The sequence below is a fragment of the Crotalus tigris genome, unplaced genomic scaffold (genome assembly GCF_016545835.1).
Source record: "Crotalus tigris isolate CLP2741 ecotype Arizona unplaced genomic scaffold, ASM1654583v1 scf7180000024377.88843, whole genome shotgun sequence".
NCBI lineage: Eukaryota > Metazoa > Chordata > Lepidosauria > Squamata > Viperidae > Crotalus > Crotalus tigris.
Window position 1 is genome coordinate 56,367 of NW_024100547.1, and position 21,392 is coordinate 77,758.

Genomic DNA, 21,392 nt, shown 5'->3' on the forward strand with positions numbered 1-21,392 from the left:
GTTGTTAAAGCATCAGGCTAGAAACCAGGAAGGTAGTCTCGCCTTAGGCATAAAAGCCAGTTAGGTGACTTTGTGCCACTCCCTCTTTTTCATGCCAACTTACTATAGCTCACTGGGTTGTTGTGGAGAAAATGAAACAAGTATTAGGTACCATTTTTTCCCGAAAATAAGACGTGGTCTTATTTTATTTTATTTTATTTTTTGCTTCCAAAAGAGGCATTAGGTCTTATTTGGGGAGGGGTGTCTTACCTTAGGACGCTGCAGCCAGGCCTTTTTTCCCTTGCCTTTAGTATTTTTATAAATAAGTCAGCAAACATACTGTGTTTCCCCAAAAATAAGCCCTACCCTGAAAGTAAGCCCTCGCTTGATTTTGGAGGTGGGTGGGCCTTATATAAGCCCTACCCCCCAAATAAGCCCTAGTTTTGGGGCAAGGCACACACCTAAAAATCAAACTAGGACAGAGGTGGGGGGGTGGAGCTGCCCATGTGCCCGCACCCACTTACCTTACTGGTAGGAAACACAGTATGTTTGATGACTTATTTATAAAACTACTAAAGGCAAGGAAAAAAGGCAAGAGTTTAAAAGCATTCAATTTCTATTGGATTGCTTATTGCTTAGACTTGCTCTACTATCATTCTTCCCCTGTATCAGTCATCATGAAATAAAATGCTTTCAGACTCATCTCACAGACAGCAGTTGTCTTCACAAAATCTTGAACTTCAACCCAAGAATTAGTACCATCTGAAGATACAATTTGCAGTCCAGATGTCCATGAAGACATAGCCCCTTACTTGAACAACCCAAGGATACTAAAAGAATTAAGGCTCTTAGATGTGAATTTAGTGTTCACCTAAGTAACAGGTTTATTAAATAGTACTGCCCTACATATGAGAGAGTTGTTTCCTACATGTTTGGTGATGCCGTATGCCCTCATTTCATGGCTGAAAAGACAAATGTGTACTGCACTTGGATTCAGCCTCCTTTTCTGTTTTCTTTCTGTGCCATTGGATATCTGCCTTTTGATTTCATGAAGCTTACCTTGAATTCTGATCCTATTGAACACTCACCTTGTTTAACTTCTGCTTAATTTCTGATCTGTTGCCTGGTGTTAATTAGAATAGTTCATACCCATAATATCCCTGAAGTGGGATATTAATAGATATGGGACTTCTACCAGTTTAGAGCAAAATGTTATTCTGATTTAAGAATTATATGAGATTATATTCCCTTTACAAAAAGTGAGATGTAGTCTTATTCACTGAAAGCATACCATATATTTTCATATTATAAAGTTTTCATGTTACAAAGTTCTAGGAAGAGACTGTATTAATTCAAGGCTTTTTCTAATTGTTTTTGATATTTATATTTGATATATATTTGATATTTATAACTGATATTTTTTCAGTTCAGCTGCAATGAATAGAGGTACTTGTCTTTTACAGAGAACTGTAATCTGCCTATCTGAAATGCTTGATTCTTAGTTTATATTTTATTATATCATAATCTGTAATAATATGATAGCAAACAGCATAATCTGATACCTGCAGATTAACATTTAATTTCTTGAATTTCATAGATCCACTAGATGGCGCAGTGGCTCTTCTGCCACCTGAATCCCAGCAACATTTAGTCCAGCTACTTTACTTTGTGCCTCGTTTACCAAGCAATCTTCTTGCTTCTCTCAGCCGCTGTTGCATTATGGGAAAGTTGTCTGTAAAGTTAACCACTACTCTTATTAGGATACTGCGTATAAGGTAATTAGCCATTTCTGTTTTGTTTTTCCGGAGTGAACTTCACTAACACATGAATAAAATCTTGTATATTTTAAGAATATTATTAGGGTTCATCACACAGTCACCAAATGTTCAGACTGGATTTGGCATGTTTTTCCATCCATCAAGTCCTTCTGGGATAGGCAAATGTTGATGTTTTATGATGTTAGAGGTATTGTCATATGGTTTGTTGCAGAGTCAGCCAGATGTTCAGATTGGATTTGGCATTTTTGTCTGACTATTGAGTCCTTCTCAAGGACCTGAGATAGGCAGGTGTGGATTTTTAACGGTATTACAGATATTGTCACCAGATGTAAACTGTCCAAGTAAAGCTGATTTTTTCAGTCTATGGATGGTGAATTTGTCAATGGCTATGGCCTGCAAATGGTGCTCTAGTTGTTTTGGGATTTCATTCAAGATACCTATGACTATCAGTACTACATTTATTGTAATTTGCCACAGTTTTTCTATTAATATTTGCATTGTAGTTTGTTATTTTCTCCAGTTCTTCTATTCTGCTCTTTCCAGGTACTGCCACATCCACTATCAAGATTTTTTTTTGTTTTTCTTATCGACAATTGTTAAGTCTGGCGTGTTATGTGGCAAGTGCCTCTCTTAAGTCTAAAGTCCCACAGAACTTTAGCTTGTTCATTTTCTATGACTTTCCAGTGAGGTCCCTTCCAATGGGTAGTCAGGCAATTCTTATGCTGAAATACTTTTCTCAGAACCCAATCACCATCTTTCAATCTGGCAGGGTTGTAATGGTTTCTTGGGCATAGCTGCTGCAATCTGTGAATGACAGTCTTTAAGAGATGTGAGAAGAGCTTGGCAAGAGGTCAACATAACAGTAGCCAACATATGAATGTCTTTCAGATATAGTCTTGTTGAGAAAGAGTCATTCTTATGGACATTAGGGCAACCTGAACAGCTGCAACAGAGGTCTTAAGGCCAATCAGTGATTTTTTTTCCAGTTTTTCCTTGGTACTTTTGAAGGATTACAAATGCTGTTTTCTGTACTGCTTTTCCATTTCTGCATATCAAACCATAAAAGCAGACCAATTGCCCGGCTTGAGGGAGACATTAACATTATAAACATTCGCAAAAATTAAATTTGTCTCTGTCAAAAATTCTAGCAAGGGGAAACTGACACCTAGGTTCTTGTGTGGTTAGCGCAAGTATTGACAGAATATAAGTCCCTTATGAACATACATATACCATGCCAGGGTACCTTTTTAGGAATCTCCCCCCTCTTAGGTTGAGAACATCCCATTATAGAATGAAGAGATCACAAATTAAATCAAAGGAACAGAAAAAAAGCTGAGCAAAGGTTATAAAGATGTGAGTAGACGTGGGACACTAACTTGTCCAATTCAGGCTAAAATGCTTGTGATTATACTTTGTTGTCTCTCAACTGTGCATCCATCCATTGATCTCAAGATATACTGCATTTAATCATGGGTGAGGGCATGGTTGAGGGCCTACAATGTTCTTATGTAGTTGGTTCATTTATTTTCTTTCTTCTCCCATTTTTTCTTTTTTACTTTCACTTGGGCAACTGAGAGACAATGGTCATGGGGCAATAGAGGGAGGCTGAGCCTGCCAACACAGACTGTCCTTATCTATGCAAGAGGCCTCCTCCCTCAATAGCAGTGATCATGAAGTGCACCACCCTAGCAAATAAGCTGATCCTTATCTACGGGGAAGGTAGCACCAATATTAGTTATGAACAAACAACACTGTCCTAGCAAAGAAGCTGGCCCTTATCTACGAGAAAGGCATTATTCACCATTAATTAAAGAGAGGAAACAACTACAGAAACAAAGAATGTGCGTGTACAATAAAGAAAAAGAAAAAAATTAAGCAACAGTGGATGTTGCTATGCCCAAAAACATAGAAAAATCAGGAAGCAAACAAATTAAAGCAGGAAAAAATCAATTCAAGATAAGGAAAGTAACCACAAACCATCAGAACACAATTTTAAAGAGCAGTTTCCAAAAATACCCACAACAATGCACCAAATCCAAAACTCTTACTGAAGTGTCCACAACAACACCGTTATTTCTAATATTGAATAAAATAGCACTCACCTAATTTAATAAAGAATTAATTAATTAATTAATTAATGTATACATACAAGGAAACTCCAATGCACAATATCAGCTAGGGGTGAAAATAAAAGGAACATATCTCCCCTTCATGCAGCTTAAATAAAAGCCCAAAGTTCAAACATCAAAAATGCAATCTCAGAGCTCAATCTGCAAATCAGCAGCCGGAAAAAGCTTGAGAAATGACATAACCTTACTTCCTGCCGAGCATCGTTGACGAGGGAACACAAAACCCTTGTAAATGAGGCTGCAAGAGATAACACTTGTGGGTACGACCCTCATCTTGAGGCGCTATCTCGAATCACTACAAGGGGGTGATCGATCCTCAGGAACATCAGCCTCCTTTCGGGTCTTAGCCACGGTAGTTTCTGCTGCTACCAGGCTTGCCCGACTGTTTTGCCTAAGGGCACAACAATCTTCTACACATATACCTTGCTATCTTCTAAGTACATCCGGTTGTGACCCTTCCCATGCAGCCAAAACTGGAGATGGCACAAACAGGGGTCCCAAGAAAGGGGTACCTCCTTATCTCTGGTCCAAAGTGGAGTGTGATTGGGTATTTGGAGAGGGAGCACAAGCTGATTGCCTATGGTCCAAACCTGGAGCTGGTCAGATGCTCCTGTGGAACACAAAGCCTCTTTCAGCTTCGTCCCTTCCTGGCCAATGCACCAAAAGTGTTAGGGCAAAAATTTGTTAAAGAGAAACAAGAGACAACACACAACAAAATTCTCACTTTAGGATCTAGAGGTTTATTTAAATTTGACACACAAATTCAGTACTTACATTTCAACAACTTAGTGCAATAAGGACCAAATGGACAGCAGTTGTAAGGACCCACCCCACTTTGCATCTTAAGAAGACAGAACTCTTGGAATAATTCTTCCAACAGGAATCCTTTATTAAGAGAAAATGGTTGCAGGCATGCTAGACAGGACTTGGGGTCCAAGCTCTCCCATTCAAGGTTTTAAGGGGTTCCCCAGTAGTCCCACCCAATCAACCCCCCTTCCAGTGATAGTTTCAAGTATCACAATTCCACTCCCTTTCTTCTTTCTTCCGTCTGGATGGAGACTTCAGATAACTACATGAAAGGCAACTTCCCTCCTTTGGTATGTTAACGCTTCGAGGTTACAATAAACACACATTCAGCATTCAGCTCTTTGAAGTGTAAAGAAGGAAGTGAGGGCCATAAAGCCCCTTTGTTCTCCCCCTTCTCTCCCTCTTATGGCAGAATCCAGAGAAGGCAGAATTGGGAGTTTCTATATTTGATAATTTAAAGATGAAATATAATTGGATTCTGACATCCGGCCCCTCTTAACAATAAGAGAGATCCACCTGAAAGAAAACACAAGTATAAAATTTAGTCAGGCTTGTTAGGATACTCTGTGTGAAACTTCTTCAATAGCTTCGGGGCTCTGACATGACGTTTATGGACCCACTCATTTTGTGAGGGAGGGAGGTGTTTCCAGGCAACTAGGTACTGAGTTGCTCCATGATATCTCCTAGAGTCAAGGACTTCCTTTATTTCGAAGTGTTGTTCACCCTCCACCATGATTGGAGGTGGTGGGGGGGGGATTTTTGGCCGTAGAGGTGACTGATGCTCTCTTTTCAGCAAGCTGCAATGAAAAATTGGGTGTATTTGCCTGAGATTTTTGGGTAATTCTAATTCTACTGTTACTGGATTTATGATTCTTTTAATTGGAAAAGGTCCTATGTATTTTGGTCCAAGTTTTTTACAGGGCTGTAGGGACTTTAGGTATTTTGTAGATAAGTACACCATTTCTCCTATAATGAATGGTGTAGGCTCAAACCTTTTTTTATCGGCTTGTGTTTTGTAAGCCTGCCTAGCTTCATCTAGTGCTTTTCTGACTATTGGCCAGGTGTTTTGTAATTTTTCCATCCATTCTTTCAGCGAGGGGATGGTTGGTTCGTTTGGGGTTAATTCTGGCATGGGGTTGAAACTTTGACCGGTGGCTATTGGAAAAGGAGTGTAACCTGTGCTGGAGTGGACTGCATTATTGTAGGCAACTTCTGCAAAGGGGAGTAAGTCCGCCCACTCGGTCTGCTGGAAACTAAGAAAACATCTTAAATATTGCTTAAGTACTGAGTTCATTTTTTCAGCCCCCCCATTTCCTTGAGTGTGGTGGCTAGATGTCAGTCCCTGAGTGGTTCCTAAGAGGGATAAAAATTCCTTCCAAAATGCAGACGTAAATTGCACCCCCTGTCAGAGATGATGCGTTGGGGTGCCCCATGCAATCTGTAAATGTGTTGGATGAAAAGTTTTGCTAAGGCTTTTGCAGTGGGAATCTTTTGGCAAGGGATAAAGTGCACCTGTTTTGAAAACAAGTCTGTGACCGTCCAGACCACAGTATTCCCATTGCTTTCTGGCAATTCCACTATAAAATCCATGGCTATTTCTCTCCAGGGGGCTGAGGGACTTGCCACTGTTTTCAATAGTCCTGGCACTTTCCCTTGCAACCTCTTTGCCGTGGCACATTTTGGACAACTGGCTATATAACTTTCAATGTCCTTTTTCATGGATGGCCACCAAAATTGCCGTTTAATTAAATGTAAAGTTTTTACAAATCCAAAATGCCCTGCTGATTTTGTGTCATGGCAAAGGTGCATGAAAGTTACTCTGTGAGTTGTTGGTATATATAACTTTTCCCCTATCCAAGGCAACCCGTCTTTCATTGTGCACACATTTTTGTTTTTCTGGAACCAATCATCTGTTTCCAAACTTTTTCTGCATTCAATTCCAGTTTGGCTGTCCAGTTGTGGTTTTAATTTGGCTTGGGTTCTTGTGGTTACTGGTGCTGCCAGTTGTGACTCTGCCATTATTGGCCTAGAGTCTGTGGTTCGTGCGCTGTTATATTGGGGAATGCGAGATAGTGCATCTGCCAGGAAGTTCTTTCTTCCTGGTAAATGTTTGAGCTTAAATTGGAACTGGTGAAAATGCTGGGACCAGCGGCGCTGTTTGATTGAGTTCCTGGAGTTTCATGCTTCAAATTTTTGTGTCAGTCCACACCTGGAAGGGGATTTTGTTGCCATTCCAGGAATGCGCCATGTGAGTAATGCCCAACGTATCCCAAAGCTTCCTTTTTCTTCCCCCCCAATTTTTAAAAAAACGGGGGGCCCCCCCCCAAAAAAGGCCGGGCTGGATTTCCTGTTTCCGTGAGTTTCTTGGATGTATATGCACAGGGTTGCAATACTGCATCATCATTTTCTTGTAATAGCACAGCCCCCACTGCCACATCACTTGCATCTGCCTGTATTATGAAGGGCTTGTCCATGTCTGGGTGCCTTAGTACTGGTTCGGCAGAAAAAAGTCTCTTTAGTCTCTCAAACGCTGCTTGGCACTCCATTGTCCATGTTAGTGGCTGGCTAGGTTTTACTGAGGATGTTCCCTTCGTTTTTAGTAAGTTAGTGAGGGGCAAGGCTATCTGTGCAAATGAGGGGATGAATTGGCGGTAAAAATTTGCAAAGCCCAGGAAACTTTGTAGTTGCTTTCTTGTGCGGGGTGGTGCCCATTCTAATACTGCTCTGACCTTCTCTGGGTCCATTTCAATGCCCTGTGGGGATATGCGATAGCCTAGGTAGTCTATCCTTTCCTGGTGGAATTCGCATTTTGAGAATTTGGCATATAGGTGAGCGGCTCGCAGCTTCTTTAAAACCGCTCTGACAAGTTTGACGTGTTCTTCTTTTGTTTCGGTAAAGATAAGAATGTCGTCCAAGTAAACAAGGACCCCCTTAAACAGGTGCTCCCTTAGAACGTCATTGATTAATTGCATAAAGACTGCAGGGCCCCCTTGTAATCCAAATGGCAAGACTTTGAATTGATAGCACCCCATGGGGCAGTTAAATGCAGTCTTCCATTCGTCCCCTTCCTTGATTCTCACGCGATAGTAAGCTTCCCTTAAGTCTAGTTTAGAAAAAATTTTCCCTTTCGATAGGTGTGACAGCATGTCTTTCATGAGGGGCAGCGGGTATAGGTTGCTTTCACTGATTGTGTTCAGGGCCCTATAATCCACGCATAAACGTAAAGAGCCATCCTTCTTCTCTCTAAAAAGGACCGGGGCAGCCACTTTAGGCTTAGCTGGTTCAATGAAACCTCTCTCCAGGTTTTTTTTTATAAATCTTTCCATTTCCTCCTTCTCCTTTGGGCTCATGGAGTATAATCTGGGCTTCGGGAGTTTTGCCCCAGGCTTGAATTCAATGGTACAGTCTGTGGGTCGGTGGGGGGGAAGCTCATTCGCCCTCTCCTCACTGAAGACTTCAGCAAGGTCCCTATATTCCTCTGGTATTTCTGTTAATCTTTTTTCCTCTCCTATGGATGCTTTTTCTATTCTTGATTCTGGTAGCCTCCCTTGGGGTTTTAAGTCCATAGGGTCCCCCTTCGGGAATTTGATTTCTGTCGTCCTCCAATTTACCCAGGGGTTCCATTTTTTCAACCATTCCATCCCTAGAATCATTGGGCATTCCATACCTGGGGTCACCACAAACGTTAAGTCCTCTTCATGGTTGCCCAGGGAGAGGTGTATTGGCAGAGTGGCTAGGGTAGCTGGCACCCCCCCCTGCTATGGATCCATCTAGCTGGCCAAATGAGATTGGTTGTTCCAGTCTCCTGGATGGAATGCCCAGATTCCCCACTAGTGTTGGGCTAATGAGGCAGCAGGTGCAGCCAGAGTCTATTAAGGCTTTCACCTTCACAGCTTCGGGCATGGGGGTGATTAATATAGTCACTGTTTTGAAGATGGGTGTGATGCGTCCACTTACCAGGGGTTCGCCCTCCGAGCTGTCATCTGAGGCATCCACTGGCCCTGTGGTGTAGGCTGGAGTTCTTTCCCCTTGGTGTGCAGAGGTGGGGGTTTCTGCAATTTCCATCATTCTCATGGCTGTTTCTTTTGGCTTAGCTGAATACTTTCCGGTTTTGTTGATTGGGGATCTGACTGGGTTGTGCTGGGGGGCCTTTGAGCGGCATTCTACAGCTCGATGCCCTTCTCTTCCGCACTTGAAACACCCCATTTGCTTCTTGGCTGTATCTGATGATTTCACCGGTTGGTGTGTCAGCTCAGGCGGGGGGCGGCTCCATTGTTTTCCTCGGCGATGCCTCTTCAATATGTCGATCTCTGCTTCCTCTGCCAATACGTACCATTCCTCAAGTCGATGTGGGTCTCCTCGGGGCAGGCAAGCATCATATAGATCATAGTTTAGTCCGTCTTTGAAACGGCCAAGGAGGATGTCTTCTGGCCAATTCAGTTTGCTGGCAATGGCCCGGAATTCTTGTGTATACTCAGCCACTGGGCGTCTGCCCTGCCTCATCGTTGTTATTCTTTCACGGGCTTTGCGATCAGCCAGGGGTCTTCAAATCGTCTTCTCAAAGAGGACATGAAACGGTTGAAGTTACTGAGTTCTGGGGCATTGGAGTCATGCAAGTTCACTACCCAATCCGCAGCTGGTCCATCCAGGGCAGATTGCACGATCCGGATGCGGGCTTTGTCGCTGGGAATATCCTGCCCATATTCCTCCATGTAGCTGAGGACTTGGGTTAGGAAAAACCCCAAGCGTGTTGGCTCCCCTTTGACTTTCACTTCCAACGGTGGACGTCTTGGAATGGATCGGTGTCTCTGTTGTGGGTGGTAGTGTCTTCCGTCCAGATTGCCATCTGTGGTCCGGTAGGGGGTGGGGGCTCCTGGATCAGTAGATGTCCCTGGGGTTGCAGGTTCCATGTCCCCCTCGGTGCCTCTCCCTTTGCGGCTCCAGGAACTGGGGCGGCCGTAGGGCTCAGTATTCTCCTCTCCTAGGAAGCTGAGAGTTCTCTTCATCAGGTCAATAGCTTTCTCTAGGATCCAGTCTGAGTACGGTGCCCAGCTTCCTCCCTCTTCACTTGCGTGCAGGGATTTCTCCATCTCCTGCTTCCATTCTGTTTGCTTGGTCCCCCGTCTCAGGGTCACCTTTCTTGATTCCTTTCCCCACTCACTTTTCTTTCCAACGCCCATCGACCAGCGAGACTTGTGGTCCTGTGTCTCCACCACTTCTTCTCCTGAGGAAACTGGCCTCTCGGATCCCAACATATGGCAAGGTTCCAGCTGGGTCAGCGGCTCTCTTTCCAGGGAGTTTTCCCCCTCTCTTGCTCCATTGTCTGACATTGTAAATTTTTGCAAAATCCCCCGGCAAGGGTCTCCCTTCCAGGTGGATTAATTTTGCAAGTCCTGTCTAATGTAAGGACCCACCCCACTTTGCATCTTAAGAAGACAGAACTCTTGGAATAATTCTTCCAACAGGAATCCTTTATTAAGAGAAAATGGTTGCAGGCATGCTAGACAGTACTTGGGGTCCAAGCTCTCCCATTCAAGGTTTTAAGGGGTTCCCCAGTAGTCCCACCCAATCAACCCCCCTTCCAGTGATAGTTTCAAGTATCACAATTCCACCCACTTTCTTCTTTCTTCCGTCTGCATGGGGACTTCAGATAACTACATGAAAGGCAACTACCCTCCTTTGGTATGTTAACGCTTCGAGGTTACAATAAACACACATTCAGCATTCATCTCTTTGAAGTGTAAAGAAGGAAGTGAGGGCCATAAAGCCCCTTTGTTCTCCCCCTTCTCTCCCTCTTATGGCAGAATCCAGAGAAGGCAGAATTGGGAGTTTCTATATTTGATAATTTAAAGATGAAATATAATTGGATTCTGACAGCAGTCATTAAATATGATGGCTGGACCAGGTGGCAACATACAAATCTTTGAGGCAGGCTTTATACCTTAGCACTATGCTTACCCCTTTGACATTCTGGTGCCACCCAATAGCCATCCCGTTTCCCTTTTCTTATTAAACTCATCATTGTATGATTTTCTGAAATGCTTTCTTTGCTACTTCCCTTTCTTGGGACTGACCTCTGGGTCAGCTTTCTATTTCTGGAACTGACCACTGCGTTAGTTCCTTATTCTTATTCCATTGCCCTGGCTACTGAGCCAGTTTCCTTCCTTGTCCTTGCTCTGACCACTACTTTCCTCACTACCATTTCTACTCATATCATTGTACTTGTGAACAAGGTTCAGTTCCTCAATCCTCTTACTTTCTTGTTCCCTGTTCTGCCTATATTAAGAAAAGTGTGCCAACTGCAATCTTTCACCATCTACTGCAAAGGTCATAGTTCTTTCTTTTATTAAGTATGTCTCAGCAGACGCCGGCTTGTATTTTAATTGACTATCAAAGAAATATGTTTGATTTATACAGAAAGAATTATTATGATATTTTTTTCTTTCACACACCTCCCAAAAATCTATAATTACATGCTTTAATGATTACCGTCCTGTTACGCTCACTTCCATTATGATAAAGTGTTTTGAGAGATTGGTAAAGGACTATACTGTTTCATGCCTTCCCTCTATATTTGACTCATTACAGTTTGCTTATCAGAAGAACCTGTCAAGCTACAAAACCTACTATCTTTAGGATCTCTGCATGCTTCTAGCTTGCCAACAGTGCAGGAGGGAAAGAGGGGAGAGTTTTGAATCCACAGGTGTTCCTTATCAACATGAGAGCCAAAACAGTTAAAGAGTTGTTTTGGCAAACTAAAGTTTCTTCTCATAATAATTACTGGGAGATATATTAGACAATATGACCTGAGCTGTTAGAGAGGAGTGGGAAAGTTTCAGTCTTTTATTTTTTTATAAAGATTTTATTAATTTTCTGTTACATACATATATTAATTTTTCAACCAACATGCTATCTGGGTTTAAAAACGTTAATACATACTCAGTTCCTAATCCTTCATTCTCTTCTCTAGCCATTGATAAAATAAATCCCAAGTTTGGTAATATTCTGTTTCTTCTTTATCTTTCAGTCTCATAGTTAAGCGAACAAGTTAAAGAAATAATCATAAGATGGGCGAAAAACTTTGGTTATAATATAGAACTGAAAAGTGGCAAGAGTTATGGGAAAGCAATTATAAATTGACAATGTCAACCTCGTATAAAGAAAATTTATATAAAATGTTTTATAGATGGCACTTGCCACCAGCAAGATTAGCAAAAATGTTTAAAAATATGTCAGATAGATGCTGGAAATGTAAGTACAACCCAGGTACTTATTATCATGTTTGATGGACATGGTAAGCTAAAGTTTACTGGAAAAAGATACATGCTTGGTTAGAAAAAATGTTGGGAGAACATGTTGATTTTAAACCTGAACTTTTCCTACTAGGTATAATGCCAGAAAAGATTAACAAACAAAGCCTGTATTTGATTTTATGCATCACAACAGCAGCAAAAATAATTTTTGCGCAATATTGGAAAAATGAGGGACTACCACCAGAGGAAGAATTAATCAGAAAAATATTGGAATGTGCAGATAAGTTTCATTCTTTTAATTAACTGCTTCCCATCATCTCCTCAGAGCTACCTTCATTTTTATCGTACTGGTTTGCTAATGGCTAATAAAGTTAATATTAGAGAACACAAAGCTTCTGGTATTTTGCTTCATTGGGCTTCTCAGCTGGAGCTTGACACTAAGCTAGCTCTCTAAATAATTCCAACTCCCTTAAAGAGATCCTGGGCCCCTACACCCTCTGGTAGCTTCTAGAGAGGTGGTGAAGACTGAGGAGAAGGTGCCTGAAATGGAGAAGCCGGCTGGAGCTGGGTCGGGAAAGACCAGTGGGACTCCAGCTGGGGCCAGAAGCAATTTCATAAAGCCACAGGCCTCGACATGACCCAAGGAGGGAGTTGAATGCAGGGACCTGTCCCGGAGTGGATGGGTGGAGCAGTGATGTTCAACCCACCCAAATTGGAGAAGTGGCAAGAGGAGTTACAGAAAGCTGCTGAAGCCGAATTCTCATTGTACTGCCCTCAGCCCAAACAGGGCAGAGAGCTGAAATGGTGGGAGCGAGGAGCCTCAGAGTGGACAGCATCCAGGAAGCACTGCTTGCCAAAGATGGAGCAACTGAGGTAAAGTTCAGCAGCCTGGGGGTCCATGGAGAAGAGTTGGTCCCATGGCTGGATCCTAGAAGGGGATAGGCTCGGATCCCCTCCTGGCATCAGCATCAGTCCCTTCGCCCCAGCACACAATAGGAGTAGCAGCCGTGGGGGCTGGGAGAGTTGTTAGCCCACATCCGGGGCTACTGTTGTGATTCCTCGCCAGCCAGTGGACCCGACAGCTGAATCAGAGGAGGAAGAGGGGCCTGGAGTGACATCAGAGTCAGAAGAAGGCTCTGAGGCACTCCAAGACTTACAGTCTGACGAGGAGCCTGGCCTCTCTACTCGTGCTCAGGCTAAGACACAGCTGTGCTGGGCGTCTGAGTTGGACAGTGATGACTCACACCTGGAAGATATCCAGGATGCATATAAATGCTGGCAAGAAAAGAGAGTCGGACAGAGGAATGCAATGGGGCAGCTCCAAAGGCAAAGGAGAAGGCATTAGGAAGCCATGCCTTGACTGCATAATAAAAGGGAAGGTGTGGGACTTCCGGTGTTTAGCGCTGCTGCGATGGTGGCTTTTCTTTGAGCCGCCCGTCTTAGTTTGCGAAAGAGCTCACAGAACAGTGACAATCAGCTGTTCTGCAGCTTGGAACTTTCCTCCCGGGCGAAGGGAGGAAAGGGAGCTTTCGCCAAATAGAAGTTGAGCTCCTCTGGTCTCCTAGATTTCTTTCTGGGAGACAAAGAGTGAGAGATCCTTCAGAGTCTGGGATTTCTCTGCATCCTGGGACGCCTTTTTTCTCCAGAATGGGAGAACGGAGCAAGAAGCTGCCTACACCGCTGCTAAATCAAGAGGAATTGTTAGTAAACACAGAAGCAGACGGAGCAATACAGGAGAAAGAGTACTTGATTTTGAATCTCAACCTTAATTCAAGAATTAATATCTTCCCTAATTTGTATTTTAACAAGAAGGGCATAGAAGGGGAAGAAGGGGAAGAAAAAAAGGGGGGGGAAATGGCAGAGGAACTCTCTGTCTCTGTGTGAAGACTTTCACTTTCTCCGACATTTGCAACAAAGTTTTTTTTAGAGTAATAGACCTAGCCTATTGAAATTGTTACAGTTTGTATATAGAGGCAGAAATCCTAAGATTGTAAACTGATAAGGATGGCTTCAAAACATTTGACTTCTGCAGTTCCTAAAGTTTCTATTTCCTCTACATTAATTCAGACTCAGACTGTCTCTCAGCCCAAGCCAAAAACACCTCTTCTTTCTCCCCTACCTGCAATTACACTCAAAGATTTACAAGAAGCTTTAAAAAAGAATGCTTTGGACATTAAAGAGGAGGTGGCTGATCTTTTGGATTGTAAAATGGCATCAGAGAGGGCTGTTATGGCAGAATTATTGGAGGCAAAAATAAAGAAATGAGGGAAGATGTAATTTTAGCATTTCAAGGTTTAGCTATGCATATTGAGAGAATTGATGACAAATTGGAAGAGGTGACTGAAAATGCAGCAAGACTGGAAAGCAGGGTTGAAGAGGTTGAGGACAAGATAGATATGACACAAGATGAATTAATTATTTCACAGTATAGAGACATGGAATTTGCACTGCGTATTAGAGGGATGAAAGAAAATCAGCAAGAAGACCTGAAGGAGGTAATTTCTAAAGATATTGCCCTTAATCTGGGATGGAAATCGGAAGAAATTCGGAATGAGATAGAAAAAATTTTCAGAGTTAATTCATGGGTTGCCAGACAAATTTACCTAGAGGTGTGGTTATCTACTTTTCAAGAAGATCTATAAGTAATGAAATTTTACAGGCTTTTTATAAACAGAGGTTCCAAATTGCAGCCCAAGATGTTATAATTTTAAAAGCGATACCCCCAAAAATTTTAAGAAGAAGAAAAGATTTTGCTTTTTTGTCTGAGGAGTTAAAACGTCGTCAAATTCAGTTTAGATGGGAGATTCCAACTGGAATAGTAGTGAATTATGAAGGAAAGCGTTACAGATTAACTACAGTTTCAAAGGCAGAAGAATTTTACAACTCTGTTTTGAAGGTAAGTTCCTCCTTATCTTTACAAGCTAGTAAAATTGAAGAAGAGCAGATAGTAGGAGGAGCAACTTCAGTGATTGTTAGAGAAGTACAAGGTCAATATGATGTACAGAATTTGGAGATAAAAGAACAAAGGATGACAAGAGCTGTGCACAAACATAGAGAGAAGCAGCAGAAGAATAGTGAAACAACAGTAGGTATTACTACTACAGAGTCTGTGGGAGGAGCAAGACCAAAAAGATCCTCAACTATAGATCTTCAAGCTATGCTCCAGAGCAATGGTTCTCAACCTTTCTAATGCCGCGACCCCATAATACAGTTCCCCATGTTGTGGTGACCCCCAGCCACTTATACATCATCGGGTGCCAGGGGCGTGGCCAAAGAAAAGGGGGAAAAATGGCGGACAGCCTTGTTTGGCGACCCCTGTGAAATGGTCATTCGACCCCAAATGGGGTCCCGACCCACAGGTTGAGAACCACTGCTCCAGAGGCTTCAGGTCGGTAAGGATGGCAAAGCTCCTGACATGGAATGTTAATGGATTGAACTCACCGCAGAAAAGGAAAAAAGTTTTTCATTATCTGAAGCAACATAATAATGACATAATATGTTTGCAAGAAACTCATATAACTTTAAAAGATTCTAAATATTTGACTAATTCTCGTTTGGGATCACATTTTATGGCTCCAGCTCCAGGGGAAAAGCGGGGTGTTGTAATTTATGTGAAGAAAAATTTATTGGCTGAATTAATAGAATCTGATCCTCAAGGAAGATATGTTTTTATAGATTTACTACTACGAGGCAAGAGATTTCTTATTGTCGGATTATATGCCCCTAATCAACAACAGAAGCAATTTTACAAGTTTTTGCATGGAAAAATAACTCAGTTGGATTATAAATCTGTAATTATGATGGGAGACTGGAATGGAGTTCTGGATTCAGGAAAGGATAAAAAGGGTACTTTTAAAATTTTTACCCAATCTAAATTACTTAAAGCCTTTTTTGATATGAAAGATGAGTTGGAACTTATTGATGTTTGGCGTGAAAGGAATATAAATGACAGAGATTATACTTTTTATTCGGACAGACATCAATCATTTTCAAGGATTGACTTTATTTTAATTTCCAATGATCTTTTCTCCAGGGTCAAGAAGCTTAAGATTTTTCCTAGGACATTGTTGGATCATAGTCCTGTGTGGTTGAAGTTATTTCTTGAAGATGGGAATAGAAGATCCTGGAGATTGAATGAGAATTTGTTCACTCGGGAGGAGTTTATTCAAAAATGTAAAGAACATTTGAAGGATTTTTTTGTTTTAAACATGAATAAGGGAACATCAATGCCTATGGTGTGAGATGCTAGTAAAGCTTATATGAGGGGCATTTTGATTCATAAGAATAATGTTTTTAGGGGTAATTTGACACGAAAATGTAAAAAATTAGAAGAAGAGATTAAATTAAAAGAAGAAGCTTTTGTTTTGAATCCGACGGATAATAGGTTAAAGGTTGCTATAAATACGCTTAGGGCACAATTCAACATGATGTCAGATCAGGTGGCGACAAATTTGCGTTATATGAAATATAATACTTTTTGTAATGCAAATAAACCTGGGAGATGGTTAGCTTATCAATTACGTAAGAAACAGAAAACAAGAATTATAGAGAAAGTAAAATATAAAGGCACTGAGGTTTTTCAATATAATTTGATTAAAAAGAGTTTTTTAGATTTTTATACAAAATTATATGCTAGTGACAATATACATGTTGCAGGAGTAGAAAAGTATCTACAATCAGTGCATTTTCCTAAACTTTCTAATGATCAACAAATTATGATGAATTCTCCAATCACTTCAGAGAAAATTGGTTTAGCTATTAAGCAGTTAAAAGTGGGAAAGTCTCCAGGTACAGATGGATTGACGACAATGTATTATAAAATTTTATCTGAGGAAATGATGGAGCCATTAAAGGAGCTTTTTAATAGTATTTTGTTGGGAGCTCAAGTTCCCCCTTCATGGAGAAGCACGTTTATATCATTGATCCCGAAGGAGGATCAAGATCTTACTGAACCTAGGAATTATAGGCCTATATCTCTTTTAAATGTGGATTATAAGATTTTTTCAAAAATTTTGGCAAATAGATTAATGGAGGTAATGAAGGACTTGATTCATTATGATCAATCAGGATTTATAACAGGAACAAATATGAAATATAATGTAAGGCAGATTCTTAATTTAATAGAGTATTTGGATAAGAATAATCAGATCTCTGTGGCCTTTATATTTCTAGATGCTGAGAAAGCTTTTGATCAGTTAGATTGGAAATTTTTATTTTTATTGATAGAGAAAATGAATTTTGGAGATAAGCTTTTACATGTTATTAAGGCTATGTATCAGCAACAGTCTGCTCAAATTATTATCAATTGGGGTCTGACTGAGACTTTTAAAATTGAAAAGGGAACAAGACAAGGATGTCCATTATCTCCATTGTTATTTGTTTTAACAATGGAGATTTTGTTAATTCAGATTAGAGAGTCAACGGTAATTAAGGGAATAAAAGTAAACAGGAATGAGTATAAATTGAGAGCTTTCGCAGATGATTTGGTTTTAACTTTAGCACAACCTACTCAAGCAGCTGGTCATTTGTTGAAAATTATATCTCAGTATGGAAAAGTTTCTGGTTTTAAAATAAAGAATAATAAAACTAAAATTTTATCTAAAAATATGTCTAATAAGGAAAATGAAATTTTAGTTAAACTTACAGGTTTTCAGATGGTGAAAAAGGTTAAATATTTGGGAGTATATATAACAGCTTCTAATGGTAAATTATATAAGAATAATTATGAATTATTATGGGCAAAAGTACAAAAGGATTTAAATGATTGGAAAAAGTTGCAATTGTCGTTGTTGGGGAGAATATTAGCGGTAAAAATGAATGTTCTACCAAAGTTTCTTTTTTTGTTTCAAATGTTACCTATTCTAAAAAAGATGCAAACTTGGATGAGTGGCAAAAGAGTATTAATAAATTTATCTGGAATGGGAAAAAACCAAGGGTAAAGTTTAAGATTTTGCAGGATGCCCGAGAAAGAGGTGGGCTTAAAGCACCCAATTTGAAATTATATTATGATGCAACCACCTTAACTTTGATAAGTGATTGGCATAATTTAACAAATAAAGATGTTCTTTCTATTGAAGGGTGGGATTTACTGTATGGTTGGCATGCATATTTGATTTTTAATAAGAAAGTTGATCGGGCTTTTAAATTATATATTTTAAGGAATACTTTTCTTCGAGTTTGGAAGAAGTATTATTATAGGTTAAATTATAACATACCTATTTGGGGGATTCCTGGACATGTAATTGAGGGTGTTTCTAAGGGGATGAATTTTGATAAAATTTCATATAAGGAGTTATTAATTTGGTCAGGTAAAGATTGGCAGTTAAAATCTTTAGACGTATTAAGACAAGAAAACATTTTATACTCATGGTTTCATTACGCACAAATTGTGGATAGGTGGACAGTAGATAAGAAAGTTGGAATAACATTAGGAGATGAAAATCTGATCGTTCAGATTAAAGATCAGAATCATGTTCATATTAAAAGAATCTATGATGAGTTAATAAAATTGGATTCAGAAACAGAGTTAGTAAAAGATTGTATGATTAAATGGGCTCAGAATATCCAGGAACCGATCTTATTGGATCAATGGGAGAATATTTGGATTAGAAGTGTTAAATTTACACAGGCCCAAAATCTGAGAGAAATTTTTTATAAAATGTTTTATAGGTGGCATTTGGATCCTAAAAAATTGGCTTGTATGTATCCTAACTTACAGTCCAAATGTTGGAGGTGTGGTAGTACTGATGCAACTTACTTTCATGTTTGTGGACCTGTAAGAAGGTTAAAGCTTTCTGGATAATGATTTGATGGAACATTCAAAAGATTTTTAAAAAGAAGATAAAGTTTACTCCTCAACTATTTTTATGGGTATTTTTATGGATTTAGATGTTAATGAAACTATTTTAATGTTGAATTTAATAACTGCAGCAAGATTACTTGTAGGTTTATATTGGAAGAAGGATTTGCTTATTTCTGCTTATTTAATGGACCATACACAAGAAAAATTTATTATAGTGTGGAGAAGGTGGATAGATTATATTCAGAATAAATACGGAACTTTAAAGTTCCATTTATTTTATGATTAATTTTTTCTTGAAGTTATAATTACTGTTTATAGATTTTTATAATATTTGATTTATAGTAGATTTGTTTATGCTGTTGTTGTTATTATTATTATTACTATTTAAGTTTAGAGAGAGTTAAGGATAGTATATGAATTTGTTTATTGTACAGAATTTTTTTGTTGTTGTTTTATTGTGTTTGTTTTGTTTATAATAACCCTGTATTTTGCTCTGGGAAGTGGAGGGGTGGGAGGGAGGGGTGGGGGGGGATTAAGTATATATAGAAATATTAAAGTATGAAATAGATGGAGTAATTTAGAGGGAGGTGCCGCTCGGGTGTTTCACCTGAACTGTATCTGAAGAGGGATAAGAGGGGAGGAGGAGGGAAGGAAGGAAGTTGGATGGGAGGAAGAGGTGAGGAGAGAGAGGAGAGGAGAGAGGGAGTAGGGAAGGAAGGAAGGACGGTTGAAAGGGCAGATGCAGTCGGGGGGAGATAGACGAGCGACACCTAAGGTCTTATTTTAAAGGTATTTTTCTCTTTTTTAGTTTTATATATAATGTATGGAAAGTATTATATGTATTGAAAATTCAAATAAAATTTTTAAAAATAAAAGGGAAGGTGTGGGAGGTGCTGGTTGCCAAAGGCAACCGTTCATGTTAAGGAATCAAGTTTCTGTGAACTGTGTTTTGTTTGCCTTGGACATTGACTCAAGTCTGAATAATAAAAGGGGATTGGTTTTTTCCTGTGGTTCTAGCCTGCTTGTTGGAAGAGGGGTTTCTCCTTAACAAGGACTCACGTAGGCTGGGACAGAATAGCTACCTCCCCAACCCAGTCCCAGTCTGGGACAGAGAGCCCGCAATCCACCACCGGTGCCTGGTCCTGAACCTGGGGGCGCAGGCTGGTGACCACTGCCGGCCCCCTGGTTTGAGGCTCACCCATGGAGGTACCCATATAGTGGGGCCTGGATACCTGGATTTTGGCCAGCACCAAGGCCACCTCTGCTGCCACCACTGAAGGCAACATTCGATGGGAACCCTGAGAAACTAGCGTTCTTCCTCATTCAAGTCTGAACCCATCTCAACCAACATGGAGATTACCTTAATGACCAAGCCCAGGTGGATGTTGAAGGTGCCCCTATGATGAAGGTGCCCCTGAGCTGGCAGATCCAGATGTTTTTTTTTAGGCCTCAGGGCCCGATTAAGGGACCCTGCACAGACCCAATGAGTGGAAGTGGAGGTCCGGAAGGTCAAACGGGAATAGATCCATGACTAACTATATTAGAGACTTCAGGAGGCTGAGGCACTGCCTAGAGCAGCTCTTGACCCAGTACTTCTGAGAGGGGCTGAACCACAACCTGTTTCACATGTGTCTGACCTGAAGAATCCCAAACCGACTTAGTGACTGGTACCAGCTAATCACTGCTGTGGAGTTAGACCTGGCAATGTACAAAGACAGTGGGGGCTCCAGACTGCAACTGAAGAAAAGCCAACAGAGGTGCACTTTAGGGGAAAAAAACTGCTAGAAGCAGCGTCCCTGGTTCCTGCAGGACCAGCCCACTGCGCCCCCATCATGTGCTTTCACTGTGGCCAGAAGGGTGACAGGGCCATGATGTGCCCACCACAGGCTCCTCGGATGGCTCCCATAGCAGTGACTCCCTTTAAGCCAAAGAAGCCACCAAAGAAGGGGAAGGAGAAATCACAACCTAGGTCTCCCTCCCCCTGAGAACAAAGTGGATGGAATTTCAACTGAAGAGGGACCGCTGATGGTCCTTTGTGGCAGTGAGAGTGAGGGAGAGGACGACCTAATTGTGAGTGGACCTGTCAACCACCTTGAAGTTAGGGACGACCTCAAGGCATCTCTCTCAGGGGCAAGGGGGATGTTAAAGGCCCTCATAGACTCTGGCTGTTCCTGTTGCCTAATTAGTCAAGCCACAGTGCAGAGGCTAGAACTACATGTGAGAAAACTCAAGAAATCTGTGAAATTCAAACAGGTTGATAACATGCTGATAGGAGGCAAGGCCACTTCCCATCTGATGGAGCAGGTGCAGCTAGACAGCAGAGGATATGATCCTGGGCCTGGCTTGGTTAGCCAAGCAGGTGCCCTGGATCTATTGGGAGAAAGCCTCAAAGCAAATGATTATGAGAAAGCAAGCCCTGAGCTACCATGACAAGCGAAAGAAACACCCCGAGAAGGTGGGGGGGGGGGTGTGAGGAAAACTGAGCGTAGCAAGGGAGCATCAGAGGGGAAGAGCAGAAATCCATCCTGAGGGAGTACTGAGACCTCATGGAGGCATTCAGTGAGAAAGAACGCAACATCCTCCCCCTTACCACCCCACAGACTGTACTATCGAGATCCTGCCCAGGGTGAAATTCCCCAAACCC

At 41.1% G+C, this 21,392-nt stretch overlaps 1 protein-coding gene across 3 annotated transcripts in view; it reads left to right on the top strand.

Annotated features, from left to right (window-relative positions):
• The window catches only part of LOC120301341 (testis-expressed protein 10 homolog), a 67,566-nt gene that overhangs the window by 37,435 nt on the left and 8,739 nt on the right, over window positions 1-21,392 (top strand). For all 3 annotated transcript variants that reach the window (XM_039328456.1, XM_039328455.1, XM_039328457.1), the window contains exon 4: window positions 1,577-1,754. In XM_039328456.1, coding sequence (XP_039184390.1) covers window positions 1,577-1,754 — 178 coding nt within the window. The remainder of the gene's footprint in view (window positions 1-1,576; window positions 1,755-21,392) is intronic.